Genomic DNA, 20,668 nt, shown 5'->3' with positions numbered 1-20,668 from the left:
CACATGCACGACAAAGGCAGGGTTTCATTTTTAGTTGTTACATACCAAAATGTCTCCACTGAAAACTTACTGGAATTCAAGCTTAGGCACAGACCCAGGAATGCTCCATGATGGAGTCATTTTGCTCCTAGAGACTAATAGAAGTGTTGCCCTGAATACAGCTTAGTAGGATTAAGCACAAATAAATCACTATTAGGCTTTCCAAATGTCATCTATCTCATGCAAATTTAAAACAGATACTGTATGTTCCCATCCAAAGTCTTGACTTCATTGCTTATTGTCGCACTGAAAAGACCGTAAAATCCAAGTTTATCCTGATGAATAAAACAAACAATAGAATTAATATCTCAATGACTATGCCAAGCTAGCTCTAAACACCTCACAGCTAATTACTTGGAGACCTCAGAAGGAAAAAAAACAACTCCCCATGTTGGACTTTAGGATCTTCTCACAGGAAGAAAGATTTGATGGAAGGTCGAAGGACTTTTTCCCTAATTCTATAGGTGGGTCAACAGCCTCTGTGATCTTGCTTTGGCTGAAGATGATGAAAGATTCAATAAAGCCTCTCTGAGATGCAGAGTGCTAACCTCACGATGAAATGAATGACAGCAGAACAGGCTGAGCAGCGCCTCTGGGATTTAAGAGGTGACCCCATTGTTCTCTGACTCTTTTGGGCTTATCTCCTCTTGATCCGTCCTGTCTTTGTGTTGGGGAGGGTTTTTTTCTGCTGGGATGTGAGATAACAAAGGAAGGTCATCCTGAGAAGAAAGAGGAGAAGGGTCCCAGAGGAGGAGAGGGAGAAGGCTCCTAGAGCAGAACCTTCCCCTGGAGCCCCGTGTGGTTGAGATGGCAGGAGGGTGATTGCCTGCCAGCTGAGGGGATTGACAGCGGTGAGAATGTCCAGAGTCCCATGCGAGAGGGGAGAGAGACTGAGCGTGGCCCCTGTGGACTTGGGAGTGTGAAGAGGATTACCTCCTGTGAGGTGGACACCACGTGGCGTGAAGGAGAGGCTGCGAGGAGCCCTCCTTCCCAAGAACGAGCTGCCATGGACAACGAGTAATGGCCAAAGGGACAGCAACCCCAACCCATGTTCCCTGTACATTGATGGAGGGGGCAGCAAGTAGCCAGGAAGATGGGAGGGGTGCTGGGGAGGGAAGTGTATTTAAGACTGGGTTCTATTTATTGATGTATTCCTCTCATTATCCTACTTCATAAATGGTGGTGGTGAATTAAATCTATCTTTTTTCTCTCCAAGTCTCTCCGGTTCTTTACCCGTCATCTGAAGCGGTAGATTATTACCCTCCCTATCCTTAATCTCAACCCTTGAGCCTTTTTGGTTGAGTTTTCTCCCTCCATATCACTGTGGAAATGGGGGTGGGGGCAGGAATGACTGCATGGGTTTTGTCCCAGTCGGCTTGAACCACAACACATGAGAAAACACACACAACAGACCCCCAATACACTTTCTCACCCTCTTAGCAGTTCCTTAAGCTTGTAAAACAAAAGCAAAAGACTTGTGGCTCCTCACCAGTCAGCTGCAGGACCTGTTGCAGTATCCCAATGCTCAGAACCTGCTTAATGCCATTCTTGAACCCAAAACCAGCTCCAGAAAGCTCCAGATGAGAGATCCTGAGGTGTTCTGCTGGTAACTTATTGAACATGCTTGAGCAACACTCACGGTTTCTGCAGCTCCAACAACATACTGAGGATCCTGAAGTGAGCAGGAGCTCGCAGCTCCCTTGTTGATTAGATATTCCCAGTGCACTGAACAACAGTGAGAGAAGTTTTATACCTACAGAGGACTTGATGGAATTCTCCTCCCCATCCACAGCAAATTACCCTGATCTGGGGTCCAAGACACCCAAAAATCTGGCACGCTGGGCTAGTTTAGGATTTTCTGGTCCACACAGGTATTTTATGCTTTTTGGATAGATATTTGAAGGAGCTAAGAAGAGGGATATTATTTTTTTATTTTATTTTTTAATTTCCCCTCTGCTCACTGACTTTCACCAACGGACCAGTTCAGCAGCATCAGTGCCCAGTGCCATCTCAGGAGGAGCACCCATGCAAGGCTGGCAGATGTGACACGACGGGACCTGTCAGGAGACCGTCTCCATCTGGAGCAGCAGCACGAGGCCAGAGCTACACCCGGGCTCCCTGAAAGAGCCATCAATCACCCTCCAAGAGTCCCTCTTCAGATTGCGGTGCCTGCAGATTACTTTCCGAGGTAATGCAAAGATTTTTATTGGCAAACTTCTCAGAGGATATGCAGATGGCCAACACATGGCTAAGTGCTTCTCCTACCTCTCCCAGAAGAAAAAGGAGGCTTTGCTGCAAAAAACAAGGAGGCATCCCTGCAAGATTTTTTTCAACGAAACAAAATAAACATATTACAGTTGCTGCATGGCACATGCACACGTATTTCTACCCAGGAAATCCTTTGAGATGAAATCCTGGCCTGCAAGATGGGAGCCCTAAAGTTGCAGTAATAGTGTCGCAACACAATTCACATGTGGCATTCATTTAATGCATATAAAGGCAGGAAAAGACAAAAATATACCCCCCCTAGTGATCCAGTTCAGGCCCCTTTGAATCAGTGGAAATTTCCCATTGACTTCAATATCTTTCAATAAACACCTTCAGCTCTCACTCTCTACCATCAGGTGGATTTAGGTAATAACTGTTCTTGTGGTACCCTTGCTATTTTTGCCTTGTGTGTGGGCTTCCCTTCGCTTTGCACAGCTGCCTCAGGTAAATGACAATTTTATACAGCTTTTCACTTAGAACAATAACAGCCAGAAATCAACCATGAGTCTCACTCTTCCTTGTGTTCAATAACAGACAAGTGTGGCGGCTAAAAAGAAAAACAAATAAACAAAACCACACGAAAACTCATTAAAAGCTAATAATGTTTCACATGTTGGTGAGAGACAGCAATTTTACGTCTTCTAGAATGGAAGCGGGAACAGACGCATTTACAGTTATTCAGCAAGTCCCTCGCTCTGAAAAGATCTCCGAAAGAACCAGAAGAGCCAGACCACATCAAGCTAAAAGGGTTTAGAATTAAAAAGATCTCCTTGCTATATTGTGATTCCATCCACTTGAGAAGGAAATACCCAGAGCACTAAACGAGCATCCAAGATGGCTTAATTGCCTTTATTCTCTTCAACTCGTTCAACATCCCTCCGTCACTAATGCTCCCTTCCAAGTACAAGGGTTCTATCGGAAATGTCATTTTTTACAAACCAGCAGGTCAGGCAATCTCACAAAGATTCAAAAGGAGCCTATACGCGGTTCATACAAAACTCACAGAGGAAATAAGTTTTGGAGGGGAGGAAAAACAAAACCATCAAACGTTTGCTCCGAGTGGAAACAGAGTTAATAACGCAGAGCAGATACCTATAATAAGCCCTGGCTCAGAACAAAAATCTGGGTACAAGGCTGATTTTTAAGCATTTCAGGTGCTTCCAACCTCCACAATATTGTGACTAAGATGCTGTTCAGTTACTGCTAAAAGGCTGCTGTTCCATTAGGAACACGGCTCATTTTAATATCCCCTTACAGAAACAGTTTCCCAGTCAATAAAACCAAAACTAGCGCGCTACCAAAAAGTAAAAGGTTTGCTGAAAAACACCCCTGGACTCTACAGATGGAACAAGAAGTAAAAACTTTGCTACAGACTAGATATCCTAAAGAGTTTAATCTCTCTGTTACGGGATTTCAGGAAATTTGGCAAGCAGAAGCGTCACCAGTTCCCATCCAATTCCAAACGATGCTGCAGAACCTTAATCCCTTTCTGTCCTCATCCTATTATTTTTCCAGCCTTTTTTTTTATTTCAGTCTTTTGTTTGTTTTTGCTTTTTCTAAGCTGGCATACAAATCACAAGCACTGATTTAAAAAAAAAAAGGAAAAACACACTTAACTGTAATTGCTAAATGTTATATTTATGCAAAGTTGTCCAACGGCAAACAACCATACTGCAAAAACCACCAAGGCTTTACAGTAGATATTTACTACATTTGACTCATCTTCGCAAAAAAAACCAAAAAAGCCCACAATTGCTTTCTGAGAAACTTTGTATCTTGAGGAAGATCCAGTGCTATAACAAAAGCTCCATCATGAATCACAGAGTATCAGTGGAACATTCATTTTCTCCGCTCACGGTGATCCGTATCTCCTAAGCCCATCCAGCAAATCCCATTTGACAGAATATCTAGCCATGAAAAAAAAAAACCAAACCCAAATAAAGAGCAGGACTTAAGGCTGTATTGCCCTGGAGGCGAGTGCATCTGGTTGAGATAAATGGAGAGGAAAAAAAGTACAGCCTGTATGCTCTTAACGCTTCTGACTCAAGAGTGGAGGGAAAACAGGGCCAAGAGTTGCCTTATTGAAAAAAGAATCGTAGTTTCACCAGGAACAATAAAGGAAAGCATTAACAGGAGATGAATCTGAACAGGAGGAAATATGTGATTCTTCTCAGCCAACTCAGAGACCTGCCCAAAGAAGTACAAGCCACAATTAACTCCATTTTACCAGCAGGTTCAATGCTGGCACGGGGCAGAACGCCGTGCTCATCACCCCCCCAGGACAGTCCAACCACACTTTAGTGTGCTTGGGTAGTGACCCACTGGAAACTACTGAAGATGTTAAAAAAACCCCTGAAATTGGACATACCATTAAACGAGAACTTCCCCCAGTGTGGTAACCAGGTCTGTTTTAGCACTACTTTATTACATTTTGTTGGGTTTTTTTTTTCCTGATCAGCTTAAAACCCTGTAAAATGAATAGCTAGGAATGGCTAAATTTGAGGAATGGCTATTAACTGGAGTGGAGTTAGGAATTTCCCAGTTCTCAGCCCGTGGTTGCAAGTATTTGAGGGGTAGGGAGGCAGGGGAGAAGTTAACTCTGTGTCAATTCCTATTTTAGGCAGAGCACACACCACATTTCTCTGGTACGTCATCCGTGCTTTCCCAAACAGGACCTCAGTTACACTCAGTTGGAAGCCTCACTTTGTATTTTTGCCGTTCAAAATGAGCCTGCAAACACATCTGGAGGAAGAGGCCAACGAACTGGACAGGGAGGGCTGCTCCGAGACTCCCACCATCCGCTCAGCCTGGCTGAGGACACGAGGCCAAGGAATGCTCGAGAACACGTGCAAACACGTGGTTAAGGACATCAGCCTGCTTTTGCCCATACACCAGATCCGTTGTATCGCTCAAAATTTGAGCCTGGCTGAGGACACGAGGCCAAGGAATGCCCGAGAACATGTGCAAACACACGGTTAAGGACATCAGCCTGCTTTTGCCCGTACACCAGATCCATTGTATTGCTCAAAATTTCAGTGGGAAGCTTGGATTTGTCCCCACTTTCATCCCTGCCTGTGAAAGGGTTGTAGGGCACCGTACCGCACATGTACGGTCTCCCTCTCTCCAGGACCCTCCATGTCAGATCTAGAGAGCCCACGGCTCCCATCTTGGCCCGTCTACGTAACATCTGCTGCGCAGAACCACACGAGCGAGAAAATCTGTATCTGTCACTGTCGTAAGACTCCCTGTGCCAGATGTGGGTGTCACATGAGCCGATACATGGGGTTCTGGTGCTCAGGAGGGGTCACTCAGGAGCCCAAATAACTACAGAAGCCAGGATGTCTTCAGTGCTGTTGTTCTTTCTTCATTAGATCCCGCTAAAGCTATTATAAAATAATCACAGTGGGAATGACAATCTGTAATCAGGGAAATCAAGATGATTAACCTCTGGCTAGAGTGAACACTGAACCAAATGGATGTAGATTTAAAAAAAAAAAGCTAAAAAATTATCCCTAGTAAAACTCTTTGTGACAGCAGATGTGCCCTTGTCAATTAAAAAGCAAACAAGCAATAATGCTGAGTGATTTCACGGAATTATTTGGTTTGGAAAAGACATTTGAGATCATCAAGTCCAACCATAAACAGAGCAATGCCAGGTCCACCACCAAACCCTGTCAAGAAGCATCACATCAACACATTTAAATATATCCAGGGATGGTAAAAAAAACACAAGAACTCTCAAATGAAAAAACTCACCACCACCACTGTATATTGATCACCCAATGAAATATGCATTTGAGATAAATTCAAGGTCCCCCCATCCTTAACTTACGTGAGACTGCAATTCTTTGAGAATTGAGCCAAAAGCTTCTGGGTTAAATATCAAAGGACAGACCAACTCAAGTAGCACCATGGTGGGATTCTGACAAGGACCACCTGGCCAGAGTAGGAAGTAGTTGAAAATTTCTTTGAATAGCTGGAAAAAGCCCCTTCAAATAAAACCCTGCTGCACTTCATCTCAGCCACTCTGGTATCTGCTAGAAGGGCAGCACGTTTGTGCTGAGGAATCCAGGAGATTTATGGAGACTATCAAGGCCAATTTCTTGACACCAGTGGTCAATGAGCCAACTAAGGGAGACGCTTTGCTGGATCTGTTACCCAAAAAAAACCCCAAACAAAATTATCAAAGATGGAAAGGTGTAGGCAGCCCTCCCTCCAGACACTGTGCAGCACGAGGTCCTTGACTGCCCGTGCACTAAAGCAGCCAAACTTTATCTGGAGCTGTTATCAACAAAAGCAGAGCCAGCAGGTCAAGAGAAAGGAACCTTCTGCCTTGGTTCACATCTTAAAGACACTTATTCTGGAGAGACAAAACTGGATGCAACATCGACCCCTTCCAGAGCATCCACCTGAGCACAGAAGGCCACTGAGACCAGCAGGGGACTGAGGCAATAACAGAGACTAAGATGTGGGTTTACCCAAACTGGAGATTTTGAAGGGGGATTTATCGCTGCCTGTGACTACCTAATGCAAGCATGTAGTGAAGACAGAGCTAGATCCTTTTCAGCGGTGCAGAGGGATAAAACGAGGAGCAACGAGCATAGGCTGCAACACAGGAAATTTCAGTTAAATATACAGAAAAATACTTTCATCTAGAGTTTGGTCAAATATTGGGATACAAGCCTAAAGAGGTTGTGATGTCTGTCCTGAGAAAACTGAAACTCACCTGGGCAAGCTGAACTCCAACGTGATGTAACCAGCCCTGGTACAAGGACAGGGATGAACCAGAGAGCTCCAGGAAGCCCTAATTTAACTAAATCATTCCATGAACCCACAATCCAAGTCCAACAGCAGAACTACAACTCTGTGCTTCACGACAGCAGATGTTCAGCTGAGAAATGGGTTTAGAGAAGCCAAAGCCCAGCTAAAGGAAATTAATGAGGAAAAATGACAACACCTCATCCTTGTTTTCCTATTGCATTTGTTCTACTAGGACGACATTTCCTATCATCATTCTTCTCTGTCATATGCAACTATGTAGGACACAGGGTGACCATCACCCACATTTAGATCTGTACTCCGAGCGTGTGCGTGTCCAGGGGGAGGTCAGTGCACGTAACTAAGTTAAACGACCATTATTGATTTGGGAATCATTTATAGTGGCTTTGTGGGACCCGAATTCAGTTAAAATTCTTTTAAGTGCTCACTGACATCACACTTGGTGCCTGGACATGAATCTCTGAGCACTTCAAGCATGTTTTAACATCATACCAAACCTGCTTCCATCTTGCATCCAAAAGCAGAGGTGGCCCTGCTGTATCAATATTGACTCAAGGCAACAGCAGCAAGAAAGGAATTCCATGGCATATATGGAGATGAACCTGCGTAGGCAGAGGGGGAAAAGTGTTTCTCCTGTAACATTCAGCCCCTAAAATATTTCAATAACTTGGAGGAGCAGTTTTTTGTTGGTCAAGTATATGATGTGGGTTTTTGCCTTGAAGAAGCATCAGGTGGATACATTAAGAATTTTTAGCAGCTTAAGGGTCACACAGAAATAAATGAATCCACAGAAAAACCCAAAGCATCTCACTATACAAAAGTCAGGCCACAGTCAGATCTTTAATCAAAGCACTTTGAGTCAGCGACAAACAAGATACAGCAGACATGACAACTCAGAAAAATCAAGTTGGGGGTAGAAGTGTGCTGCTGGTGTTTCCAGAGGATCAAACAAGGTCCCTAAACATATCCCCTCAGGGGCTTCTCAGCCATTCACAACACACTAGAAAGCTGCTAAAAAGTCACTCTTGCCTCACCCCTCCTCAAGTTGGTACGGAAGAGGCATAGAAGGGTCTTTGTTCTGACCAAAACCAATGGGGTAAATTAACCCAGAAAATAATTCCAGCTCTAACCTCCAAGTAAGAGGTTGAGTTGAGTTTATAAGGAGGAGACCAAGCAACCTATACTCCTCTCAACCTCCTCCAGTTTCTCAACTTGGCCTTCAGCTTGGGCACCTTTGTGGAGAGAAGCCTGACACTGCCAGCCCCCTAACAGGATCCATCTAATTTGAGCAGGGCACGGCAGGAAGCATCTCTCTGTAGAAACCGTTGCCCATCTTAGCGGTCAGTCTGTTCAAAGAGCCACACGATCGATAAGACTATGCATTTTTAGCAACCTTCTGTTCTGCTCCCCTTACTGGGATATTAGGAGCCAATAAAAGGTGCGTAGGAGCCTTCCCACCATGACATTAGGCAAGTAACTAATTCTAATCCCAAGAGAGATCCTCTTTCACTAACAAATAAGGCTCTGGAGCTCCCTTGGTAAGGTGAGGGGTCTGCAGCACTGAGAGGAGTACAGCAAAGGGCTTGTTCTCAGAAGCCCAGCACACACAAGAGCTTTGGAAGGTTGCATCCCTGCACTTTGGTCTTTGGGCAGTGCCACCTGCTCAGTATCTGTAGTGGTCTGGCTTGAATGGCCCATCTCTCGATAAGCCCAGGTACTTGGCCTGCTTGTCACTCAGCTTCGTCAGCTTCACACACAGTTTATCCAGATGAGCAGCAGCCACAGCTTCATCCAGCTGGAAAACAAAACATCGAGACAGGAATATTAGCAGACCAGAGTCATATTAATTCAGGAAGTCATGGTCAACAGTGAGAAATGAGGATGCAAAAAAAACAACGGCAGACCCAAGAAGGGTTTAACAAATCGACACAGAGGAACAGCCAGACAGCTCTTTTCCTGCCAACACACCTCCTCTGCTGGAGTGCAGAGGCATCTGCTCTGAGCACACAACTGCATTCAGATGGAAGAGCCCCAGGCTTTCGTGCGAGTTAAGCTTAAGTCAGACAACTTTTATATAATCAAGCCCATTTCAATCTCATTTATACATTCACGTCCATCCAACAGGAACACAAATCAAACTTTTCAGAGATAAGAATACCCAGGTTGGTAGAAGACATGTTTCCACTACAAAGGGCCTGGAGAACAAGTCCTCTGAGGAGAGGCTGAGGGAACTGGGGTTGTTCAGCCTGGAGAAAAGGAGGCTGAGGGGAGACCTTATCCCTCTCTACAACTCCCTGAAAGGAGGTTGTAGCAAGCTGGAGGTCAGTGCCTTCTCCCAGGGAACAAATGAAAAGGCAAGAGGAAACGCCCCCAGGTTGCACCAGGAGAGGTTTTGATTGGATATGAAGAAAAATTTCATCACTGAAAGGGTTATCAAGCCCTGGAACACGCTGCCCAGGGAAGTGGCAGAGTCGCAACCCCTGGAGGTATTTAAAAGTCTTATTGATGTGGTGCTTATGGACACGGTTTAGCGGCGGACCTGGCAGTGCCAGCTTAATGGTTGGACTCAATGATTGAAAGGTCTTTTCTAACCTAAACTGTTCTGTGAGTTCACAATCCCAGAGATGTAAGGCAGACATGGAAACCCAAGGGACTGAAAAATGTGTAAAGTTACAAGAGAGTTAAGTGCTACAGGAGATAAGTACAGAAACAAACAGTAAAATGGCAAACTAGCTGCTATGTCATAGAGGAATGTACATCCATAAAGGATATTCAAAGGTAGAAAAAACAGCAACAAGAAGCAATCGGGTGCTGCTGAGTTACAACAGGATAAGTTTGACAGCTATTTGTAATTCCTGCAAAATACAAGTACTCATTGCTCAGGTAACAGACAAAAGGCAAGTCTAAATTCCAGAGGCACAGAAAAGGCTAGTACAAGGGATATTTCTCCCACACTAGTTAAGCAAATGTGAAAGGCTGCAATATATTTGAAGGGCAATAAATCAGCAGAACAATCAAGGGCCAGATCTTCAGCTTGTGCAAACCAGCAAGTCCTAGATGATTCAATAACTAGTCCTAGATTTCCCACTCAGAGCAACTGTGGTAACAAGCAACTACTCTGAAGTAATCCCATTGTAATGAACCAGGTAAAAAGCTACATCTGGACAGAGTATAACTCCCTGCAGCTCAACCTGCTCACAGTAGTACGGAACTGCCAACATCTAAACACCAACACAGCCAAAAACACACAAGACAAAATGAAAAACTGAAGATGAAATGGTTGAAGAACATGAAAGTGAACCGTAAAAGCCACCAGACACTACAAAAGAGTCAGGAAAACTGCAAAAGAAATGAAAAGCTAACTGGAAGGACTGTGTTTAGAAGGGAAAAAAGTATTTAAGGTTAGTAGATCCTGCCAGGAAAAGAAAAAGAGGAGGTTAAAACCTGAATGTGTAGCTGGTTGACTAGACTGATATGTGAAGCGAGGCGCATTTTTAGGCAGTTCACACGCACCTGTAAAAGGAGGCAAGTCCCTGACACTTCCCAGATCAGGTTTTCAAACTGAAGCAGAGGTAAGCTGTTTCACAGCTCCTTCAGCTTTGGGACTTCAAGATTTAGATACAAAGGTACACAAATTTAGATGAAGGTTAGCTGACACTCCTACCTTAAATTCAGAGCATAAGGATGGACAGATTTGGTGCCGAGAACACGGACACAACAGTTTGCCTAGATTTCCGGGCACACACGTGGCAGAAACGTGTGCGTGTTTGCAACAGCTGATCATCAAAGCAATAGCCTGGCAGTCAAACTACGAGCAATGTCAGGTACTTGGAAATTCTCCAGTTTTACATTTGGACCTCACAGCTACTGCACAGATCAAGAAAAGACACTGGCCCAGAAGAAAGCTCTTCTGCCCATCTTCTCTTGGTTCTGACAAGGCGACTGCTTTATTCTTTGAAATTCTCAACGGAGCGCAGAGCGTAAAAGGAGCATTTTGTCACAATATATAAACTGAAGAGATCACTGCTATATGCTTCATTAACGTGCAACTCCATTTGTAAGTAACTGATCTGGGCACTGCTTCTCATTTCCAGTTCAACTGTGCTCACTAAAAATTGTTATTCAGGAAGAGGATGAAGCCACATTTTATTAGCAACATTGGATTATCATTTTCAGGAGATTTGTCAACAAAACTTTTTCTTTGAAGATGATTATGTGTCAGCTGGCAGATCAACTCCTACACTGTATTTCCAGTATGCTTTGCTTAATTATTAACAGACAGTTTAGGAAGCTGAAGTCCTTCAGCAAACACTTCGTAAGTAAGCCCAAACATACACATTCTACTTCCCAAATGAAAAGTATTTTCACATTTAGTCTCACACCTGGTTACATTCCAAAGGCAGCGCGATTTAACGCCACCTTTTTCAATGACCATCTCAAATTCTCAGGCTTGTTTTGGAAAATTAAAATCAGGTTAGTCTCCTAAAATGTTAATTTGCGAGTTGTGACATGATCCAGATTTTCCCAAGAAGAAAGAACACAGAGGTAAGTTTAAAGGAAAACACAAGGGAACCTGTCAGTAATATTTTGTGAAGCTATTAGGACCAGATTGTGATAAGCTCTGCTCAGGGGCAAATGAGACCCAGACCATCAACCACAGTAAAAGCAATTCCTAGTTTCACTCCAGCTCTGCCCCACTAGACTTTGCTGATGGATAGAGAGGTGAAAGCTTGCTCTGAAAGCTGACATTCAGCAGAAGAAACAAGTTAGTTAGGAGAAGCTCCCTGACTACCTCGAGGCAGCACAGGGCTTCCCAGCACTTTAAGTCAAGCCAAAAAGCCACTGGACATTCCTACCACAGGACAAACAAAGGCCAACAGCATCCTGGCTTGGATTAGAAATTTTGTGACCAGCAAAAGAAGGGAGATGATTGTCCCTCTGTGCTCAGCACTGGTGAGGCCGCACCTTGAGTACTGTGTTCAGTTTTGGGCACCTCAGTATAGGAGAGATCTCGAGGTGTTGGAGCGAGGGCAGAGGAGGGCAACAAAGCTGGGGAAGGGCCTGGAGAACAGACCTTGTGAGGAGCGATTGAGGGAGCTGGATCTGTTCAGTTTGACCAAGAGGAGGCTGAGGGGGCATCTCATCATGCTCTACAGTTACTTGAAAGGACATTGTAGAGAGGTTGGTGCTGGTCTCTTCTCACAGGGAATTAGGACAGAACCAGGGGGAATGGTTGCAAGTTGCAACAGGGCAGGTTTAGGCTGGACATTAGGAAGAAATTCTTCATGGAAAGAGCGGTCAGACCCTGGAACAGACTGCCTGGAGAGGGGGTTGAGTCGCCATCCCTGGATGTGTTCAAGTGTCGCTTAGATGTGGTGTTGGGTGATGTGGTTTAGGGGTGAGCTTGTAGTGTAAGGTCAATGGTTGGACTCGATGATCCCAGGGGTCTTTTCCAACCTGAATTGTTCTATGATTCACCGAGGGACAGAAGCTCCTTGCAACAACAACATTCAATAGGAAAACGAACATGAGCATCTGAATATGTGACCGTGTAGATTTGTTTCGTATGTGCTCGAGTTGGATTCCTTACAAGTCTGTGTCTTTCCGCTATTCTAACTCACCTTCTTTGGCAGAAAATGCACTCCGACAGAGTATTTGTCACTGTTGGTCCACAGCTCGATCTGTGCCAGCACCTGGTTGGTGAAGGAGTTGCTCATAACGAAGCTGGGGTGACCCATGGCACAGCCCAAGTTGACCAGTCGGCCTTCGGCTAGCAGGATAACGTGACGGCCGTTCCTCAGCTTATAGCGATCCACCTGGGCAGGGAAAAGCAAGAGCAGAGCAACATCAGGGTATAAAGAGCATTTTAAATCATGCACAGCTTCCCTCCCACACCAGCAATCGAGCAACACAGGCTTTTGATTACAATATAGACATCCCTCCCTCAATTCCCAGCCAGTGCAGGCAAAGCCCATAGCTATTCTGGGCTTTGCACAACGTGAATTTTAGCAGCTGCTTCATGTTTAACCAGTTAGCCAGCTCTTCTGGCTTTTTCACATGCACATTGTCTCAGATGGCTGTGATGGGGAGGACACTGCTACAATAAAATGCAGCTCACACAGGTCTAATTGTAACAACTGGTGTGGAGAGAGAGCAGAGAAGAGGGAACACCTCTGCACGCAGAGCCCTCGCCCTGATGGAACTGCTCCCCTGCAACTCTTCCCACTGCCAGAAGGCAAATGCTTTGCAGTATAATAAACGCTTGTGCTCTCCTTTAGCAATCAGGGGGCCAAAGACATGCTCCTCCACTCAGACCGATTTCCAAGCTACGCTGGGGGCAAGAGGATTCTGCACACAAGTCTCAGCTGGGCTAAGGAGACAGGTCTTCAGCTCTGCAAGAGTCCCACGCAGTTCAGGAGATAATGCCACTTGGTATGTGCCTCGACTGTCTGGGCCAGATTGGGCTCCTGCAATGTTAAAAGTTCTGCTTTCCACTAGTCACTAATTCCTCTCTCCCCTGCCTTCACCCCTGTAGGAGGCTACAGTGTCCCATCTGGGACAGCAGTGGTTTTTGTAACAGACCAGAGAGGTTCGGGGTAGGAGGTAGGTGTTCAGCATTAAACCACAGGGATGACCTTGACCCCAAAATCCCAACCTTTTGAAAAAGTAAGACCCTTTTAACTAGAAACTCAAAGCTTTCAAACCTAGACTGCATCTCACTGTGCCTAACACATCTGTGACAGACTGGCTTCTTCAATACAGAACATGTAAAGAAAAAGGGATCACTACCTCTGCCAACAGTGACACTGTTTTTCATGTGGATTTTAAGAGCCACATTGAATGGCCACGTGCAGGTAGTTTGAATGATACCATATTAATGTTCAATTTAGCCTTCAACATTTACTTTTTGTAACCCAAGTTACTAGAAAGCAAGCAACTAGCTCCAGGCTCTTCTAGGACAAGAGCCATTGAGCAAAGTGAGCTCCACACTAACGTCATGGGCAAGAAGAGACTTGAATATAGTGAGAACTTAAGGGCACAATTTCATACCTGGTAGAGTGTCCCAAAAAAAACAGGATATTAAAGACTCAGCTGCTTGGTAAGAGTTTCAAGTGGGCAGTCAATAAGGCACAGGAGAGTTACGAAAATTGGGAGGGCAGATTGAGATGAACTAAGATATATGCTTGGATGTGGTGTTCGTAAAGTAGAAAATCCATCCCAGAACCCTGCTATCAGCAAGCACACTCCCTTTTTAAAAGGTAACTAGAAGTCCCATGCCAAGTCACACAAAAGCCTGCTCTGCTTTATGTGATGTTCTCCCTCAATGCCGGTGTTACGAATCAGTTTTGATTTAGTTTAGCTCCTCTGCTTTAGGACACACAGCTTTTTGGCCAAGATTTTTTAGATGCCCATTCTCCTGTGTAGCTACAGCCACAGCCTGAACTAAACACATGGTGGGAATGCAAGCTGAGCAAGGATAAAACATCTCACCTTGCCTGCCCACACACAAACTTCAGGATTACACAGGTTTCTAAAATGAAGCCACTAAGTCTAGAGAGAAGTCTGAGTTTGGCAGAGCTCCGGATAGGCTTTCCTGAGGCTCCAACCTCTGAGTAAACAAAATGTTTCGAAAACAGAGAGGTGTGAGCTTTTTCAAACCTCGACAGAGCCAAAAATACATTCCTTTGAGAGTCCCTCTAATCCTGGCACCCTGCACCAGGAGCAAGATTGTTCTGGTGCAGAGCAGTACATGAGCAAGAAGCTTCCGGAGGGGAAATTCAGATCAGCCATCAGGCAATCTATGGGCTCTGCTCTTAGATTTTTTTTCCCGTAAGGAATTAACTCGATGCAATTAATTGTCTATGCAACCACCACTAAGGGTAGGCTCCTGTTTGTCAAGGAAGTAGGAACATGTGGCAAAAGACGCATCCATACCAGGAGCCTCTCACCAGAGACCATATGACATGGAGCTTGTTCCAGTATAATCGGGGAGAAGCCGAGTAGAATCTCTGTTCTGATCAGCCCAGAGCAACACTGGCTTCCAAGAAAGCTAGAAACACAAAGTTTCTGAAGGGAAATATCTCCCTTTCTGGAAGCAGACACTGCATAGCTATTGCTTGTGCAAGGGCTTTCTCACCTGAGGTTTAACATTCACCACCTCCACGGCATTTTCATTCAGCCACTTTGCATCAACTTCCACATCAAAATGGCCAATATTACACACTATGGCATCATCCTTCATCTGCTCAAAGTGCCTGGAAAAAGTCAATTCACAAGTTAATGCACAAAAATGTTTCTTCAGCACCAAAAGATGCTCTGGTTTGTAGCTCTGCTCAGGAAGTGAAAAGCACCTGACTCACTGACTGCATTTGACTCTCACAAGATGTGAGGGTCTGAATCTTCCAGGCACATGAAGTCTACTGGAAAAGACTCACGAGCTTCTAGGGAAGCGTATGTCCCAATGATAAGAGATTAATTGGAGAGAAAATATTTTCTCAGTATGGAAAGTAAAGCTATTTCATTTAAATGGTCATAACTGAAATACCTGCAGTTATTCTCCTTCCTACGCAGAAGAAAATTTTTTCATGACTTTAAAGTTTCCAGCAGTTTCACATCCCTAGAGACTAACAGCCTTATTCCTTCACACTTCATCTGATTCTCCACTACCACATGTACAATCATAATGGCAAACACAGGAACAAGTTTGTGTAGAAGGGAGGAGGTATAAACTGAGATCTATGAAGCTGTAACAAAAACCCTGCAGGGTAGTTGAACAGGCTAGTTTCAAGTCTGCTATGTGTATTCACACACAAAATCACTTTCAACTTCTACCTACCTCCTTCTGTTCACATTTATCTGTCCTAACACAGAATTTAGCCCTGATCTCTCCCAGAGTCCTCTACACCCCTCTACACTGTTTGTTTCTCCATCATTATGTGCTGTAGAAAAGGAACAACTGCAACATGGCAACATCCAACAGACACCGAAAGCTCAAAACCCCAATTTCTCAGTAAATTGATGCAAAATTCTCATGAAATTCTCAGAAATAAAACTGTGTGCTAATCTTTACCATACTGCTGACAAGTTATATTTAAAAAAAACCAAACAAACAACCGAACTGTATGGGTGTGCTTGCAAAAAAGCAAGTGGCTAGACCTTACCTGCCCTGAACAATGTCAGTGCAGCCGGTGGTGGTAACAAAGATATTGCCTTCTTTGCAGGCCTCCTCCATGGTTGTAACTTCATAACCTGAAAAGAAGAAAAAGTTATTCCTGCACCCAACCACCAGCACTTATTAAAAAAAGGGACACAGTATTATAAATAGAAAAGTATGGAGAAAGAATGAGAAAGTGAAGTCTGTGCCGACACCTGATCTATGGTGGATGCAAGGTAGTGGGCATATTCATCTTACTAAATACTAAAATAGCATGAAAATATCTATCCCTCACCTGTTTCTAATCTTCAATATCTTATGTCTATAGGTGTAAGGTCTGGCACAGATCTCAGACCGAGTTCAGAGGGTCAAGATTGCAAAGGAAAGTGCACCCACAACATCCGCAGGTTCCAGTCAGGTACGAATAGAAATAGGACAAACCAGTACAAAGCAGCATCATTACAGGAGGCACCCCCAGAGGAGACGCACAGCTGGAAAGGCAGAGACATGGCACTGCTTTCCAAAAGCACCTATTGCAGGTAAGGACTGCTGTTTTACTGCAGGGATATCGTAGGGAACTCTTAACCCACACTGGATATTAGAGTCGCACAACTTGAAGATGACGAACCCACCCCAAACCAGGCACAGAGCATGATGGAACGGGAGCCTTATCCCACTACAGTCACTATATCCTTGACATCTTCAAGGCCTATAACAAAACTCCTCTAACTGTAAGGAAAGAATTCCTACAGTTCGACTGGAGTTACCTCTACCTCAACAGGAACTGGGCTGAAACCCACTGAAACTTCCTTGACCAACTATCATTTACTGCTCTTCACTGACATGCAGAGACCCCCCTCCCCTCAGACACACTGGTTTCTGCATCTCCCTCAGTTCTCACCTTCCATGGCCGCCTGCAGCGCATTGATGGGATCGATTTCAGTGATGATGACTCTGGCTCCAAAACTCCGCAGGGCCTGAGCACAGCCTTTGCCCACATCACCGTAACCCGCCACGACCGCTACTTTTCCAGCGATCATGACGTCTGTAGCACGTTTGATGCCATCGATGAGGGACTCTCTGCAACCATAAAGGTTATCAAACTTGCTCTGAGGAAGAAAGGAGCAGTTTCAGAACAGATCAAAGTCACTCAAGCAAAAATTCCTTAGAGGAACAAATGCTTACATGCAAGCACTACAAATCAGAAGGCCTATAGCCAGCTAAATACTTTAACCACAACGAGGGATGAGAAGAAGAAAACCTGGTTTGATGTTTTTATTTATCCAGATTCAATCTATATTTACACCAGATGCAGGCTTCAACACATCCCTGGCAAAAAGCATTTCATAAATCGCTGTGTCTACTGTCAAGGGCTTGGACATATTAAAAGTTTGTTCGAGGTAACCTGAATTTATTAAGTCTAAGCACAAACAGCTCTTGCGTACAGAAGTGGGTCCAAGTCCCTTAACCCGATGTTCAGTGGTTCTCTGCTGCTCTTTATCAGACAACGAACTGAGCCAAGTGCCACAGGTAGGCAAAAGGCACCAGCAGAATATCTGGCCAATGTGTCAGCAATACATTTTTATCTTGGCAAGTCACGTGCACCCTACAGAAGCAGCAAGCTGCCTACATCAACTATGAGAAATCGGTTCCAGGAAGATCAAAATTGCATCTTCCCCCAGAACAGTAAAACTAAAGCTGCCAGGCCTCACCACTGCTCACATCTAGGAAAACCCAGGAAGTAGCTACACACAATACTGGTCACTGCTACCAAGAATCCCTGATTTTCATTTCCTAATGCCCCATCACACAGCATCCTCCTCCTCCTTTAACATTCAACACACGAGCTTAATTAAACAGCCAGACCTCCAAACAAAAATTCCCCTGCAAAAGTCAGGTGACAAACAGTATTTCAATTGAACATCTTCCTAAACTCAGAAGCACATACTGCTCTACTGATTTTTATAATGCTCCTCCTTTTTGCTCCTTCGGCCCTTTGTTCTGACCAGGAGGATGGGCTGCATAAACAGATCTGAGTATCGAAAGAGTTACAGTAGCCAAGAATTTTTTTTTAAAATATAGCTAATAAAGTTGTGCTATATGTCCCAAGGCAGGAGCATAAAGAACTTTCCATTCACAGAAAAGTTCTTGTCTCAAAGCCTGTCCCATGCTCTCTAAAACCTTAGGTCCCCAATCATTCTTGCTTTCACTTAACCCAGGCTACAGCCTGTTTGCTCCAAGCAATCTTAAGACATCACCCCTAGATGTGAGCAGGGGCACTGCCCTTTCAAATGGGACCTACCTTGTAGCTACAGCTGGTGCCAACTAGCACACGGGAGGTCTTGTTACAGTTTGGTTTTCATTCTAGAGCTTACAACTGTAAAATCTCCACACCAAACAAGTACAAAGTCAATGTATAAAAATGACTCCAATGCATTATCTGATCAAATTATGAGGTAGAGCAGCATATTCCTCCCAGTTTCAGAAGCTGGCTGACGTCTAACAGATAAGAGATTATACTTCAGATCCAGAGCTTACTGACTCTGTGCCTTTAAGTCTTATTACAGGCACTTTTGCCAGTAATTTTTCCAAAAATCTGGGTTACCAATCCTTCAAATTCCCAAGCTAGTGTCTGTTGGTAATATCTTTTTCTAGTCCTCCAGCAGATTTTCCTTGCAGTATAACTCTTCTTATGGAGGAAAGCGTCATGATCAGATTTGATTTCTCATCATCAAATTCCCCAATTGCAATCAAAGCCTTGCCGGTGTCTGTGCATTCCCACACAGGCAAAGTAGCAGAGTGTCAAATGCCAACACCCGTCCCACCTGAAAAATACATTTGAGCGGCAGGAGGGAAGAACAGAACGGGATGCTGCCTGCCTTCTCTCTCTCCAAATCCTGGTACAGCAACCTGGCACCAGCTGAAAACATCCAACTGTGCAAGAGCAGAATTTGTCAGCTCAGTTACATGTCTTCCTGGCAATGTGTAACTGTGGTTACTACAAGTCTTCCACTATGTAAATACCAAACAGTACTTGAAAAGAAGCACTTGTTTGGCACTAAGATAAAGTGAGATCAGCTCAAATCCACTCAAGAGGTTTTCTAGAAACAGTTTCCAAACCTACAAAACAATATTAAGAGTTATTATGCAGGAGGCATAAATCCAGGTGAAAAGGATGCAAGGAAACAAACTGCTTCCATGATCAACTGGATTCCAGTCGACTTGCTATGAAATAAAAACAGCAGGTGCATCTTTGTGAGCAGAAAGGAGATGCTCTTCAGACAGCAAACTGCAGAGAAAGCAGGCCAACCAGCCAGCGAGAACTGCCATGCCTGATACAACAATGTTGGCGTGGTAACTTGAAATATATTTAGCAACTAGATTTAAAAAAATGTCTAGAGACATAAACCTTAAGTATGCCCAAAGTTCGCACTGCCATTCTCATCGGCATCCAGAAAGCGCTCTTTAAACACTGTTTCCTCCTCATTCCTCAATTCCCCAGAATTTATCTCAGGAAGCAGCAATTTAGAGAAGCAAGGATTAAACACCTCCTGCCCTATCCTTCGCAATTGCTGCTAGCAGAGACACACACTTGGTTCCAGCCAATTCCTGCCACCTACCTGTGGGCTTTTAGCTACTCTGAGTGAGGACAAGCCCCTCGCCACAGGAACTCAGTGCACCCCAGGAGCCATGACTTCCAAAGAGGGTTTCACATTATTAACATGCAGAAGAACGCATGTCCTTACAGACAAAACCCCTTGATGTTCTGGAAACAAAGAGTATTTTACAATGGCATCTGCCATTACAGACATCACAGGCTCCTTTCAAGGACATACAGAAAACCTTATTCAGTACCAGGTCACGAGTAGCTCAGCAAGAGAAGGAATACTTGTGTGGGAACGACAACACCCCAACACCAAACCAGTTAGACAGCAGAATATAGCAGAAAGGCTCTTGCTGCATTACCTTGGTGACAGAATCGTTAACATTGATTGCTGGCACTTTCAGGGTCCCATTGGCTTTCATCTTGTACAAGTTGTGAACTCCTGTGGTTGTCTCTTCTGAAATACCTCTAATTCCTGTGGGGAAGAGGAAAAGGATTCACCTTAGTTGGAGTTAATGCTGCTGCAGACCAACACACCCAAGCGCTGGGAGCATCTTCCAGAGAACTAAGTTAAACAAACCCTTTGCAGGAAGGAGAGAAAAGATGAGAACCCTCATTTGGAGTGCATTTGAACTCAAATATTGCTCCTTTTTATGTTATTTTTTCTTAATTCCTTTCCCTCACTGTATAACATATAATCACTCTTAATTCCTATAATATGTGGGAGTTTTTATCTACACTATCATTGGTTCTCCTAATATTCCAAAAATAGGAGCCCCAGCTTTCCTATTTCACAAATGATAGCAGCAGAGGGTCCAAAGGAC

The 20,668-nt window shown here is 44.3% G+C and overlaps 1 protein-coding gene across 1 annotated transcript; it reads right to left on the bottom strand.

Moving 5' to 3' along the window:
• Positions 1–8,546: 8,546 nt before the first annotated feature.
• On the bottom strand, positions 8,547–20,319 carry AHCY (adenosylhomocysteinase; the record flags this gene model as incomplete). The annotated part of the gene is made up of 6 exons (XM_009869624.1): positions 8,547–8,881; positions 12,708–12,902; positions 15,224–15,341; positions 16,248–16,335; positions 17,142–17,349; positions 20,207–20,319. Coding segments are annotated over 6 exons (854 nt in total), but the record flags the coding sequence as incomplete, so codon positions are not given.
• Positions 20,320–20,668: the final 349 nt, after the last annotated feature.

This window comes from Apaloderma vittatum, unplaced genomic scaffold (genome assembly GCF_000703405.1).
Source record: "Apaloderma vittatum isolate BGI_N311 unplaced genomic scaffold, ASM70340v1 scaffold14395, whole genome shotgun sequence".
Lineage (NCBI taxonomy): Eukaryota > Metazoa > Chordata > Aves > Trogoniformes > Trogonidae > Apaloderma > Apaloderma vittatum.
This window is presented reverse-complemented; position numbering and strand designations above follow the sequence as displayed.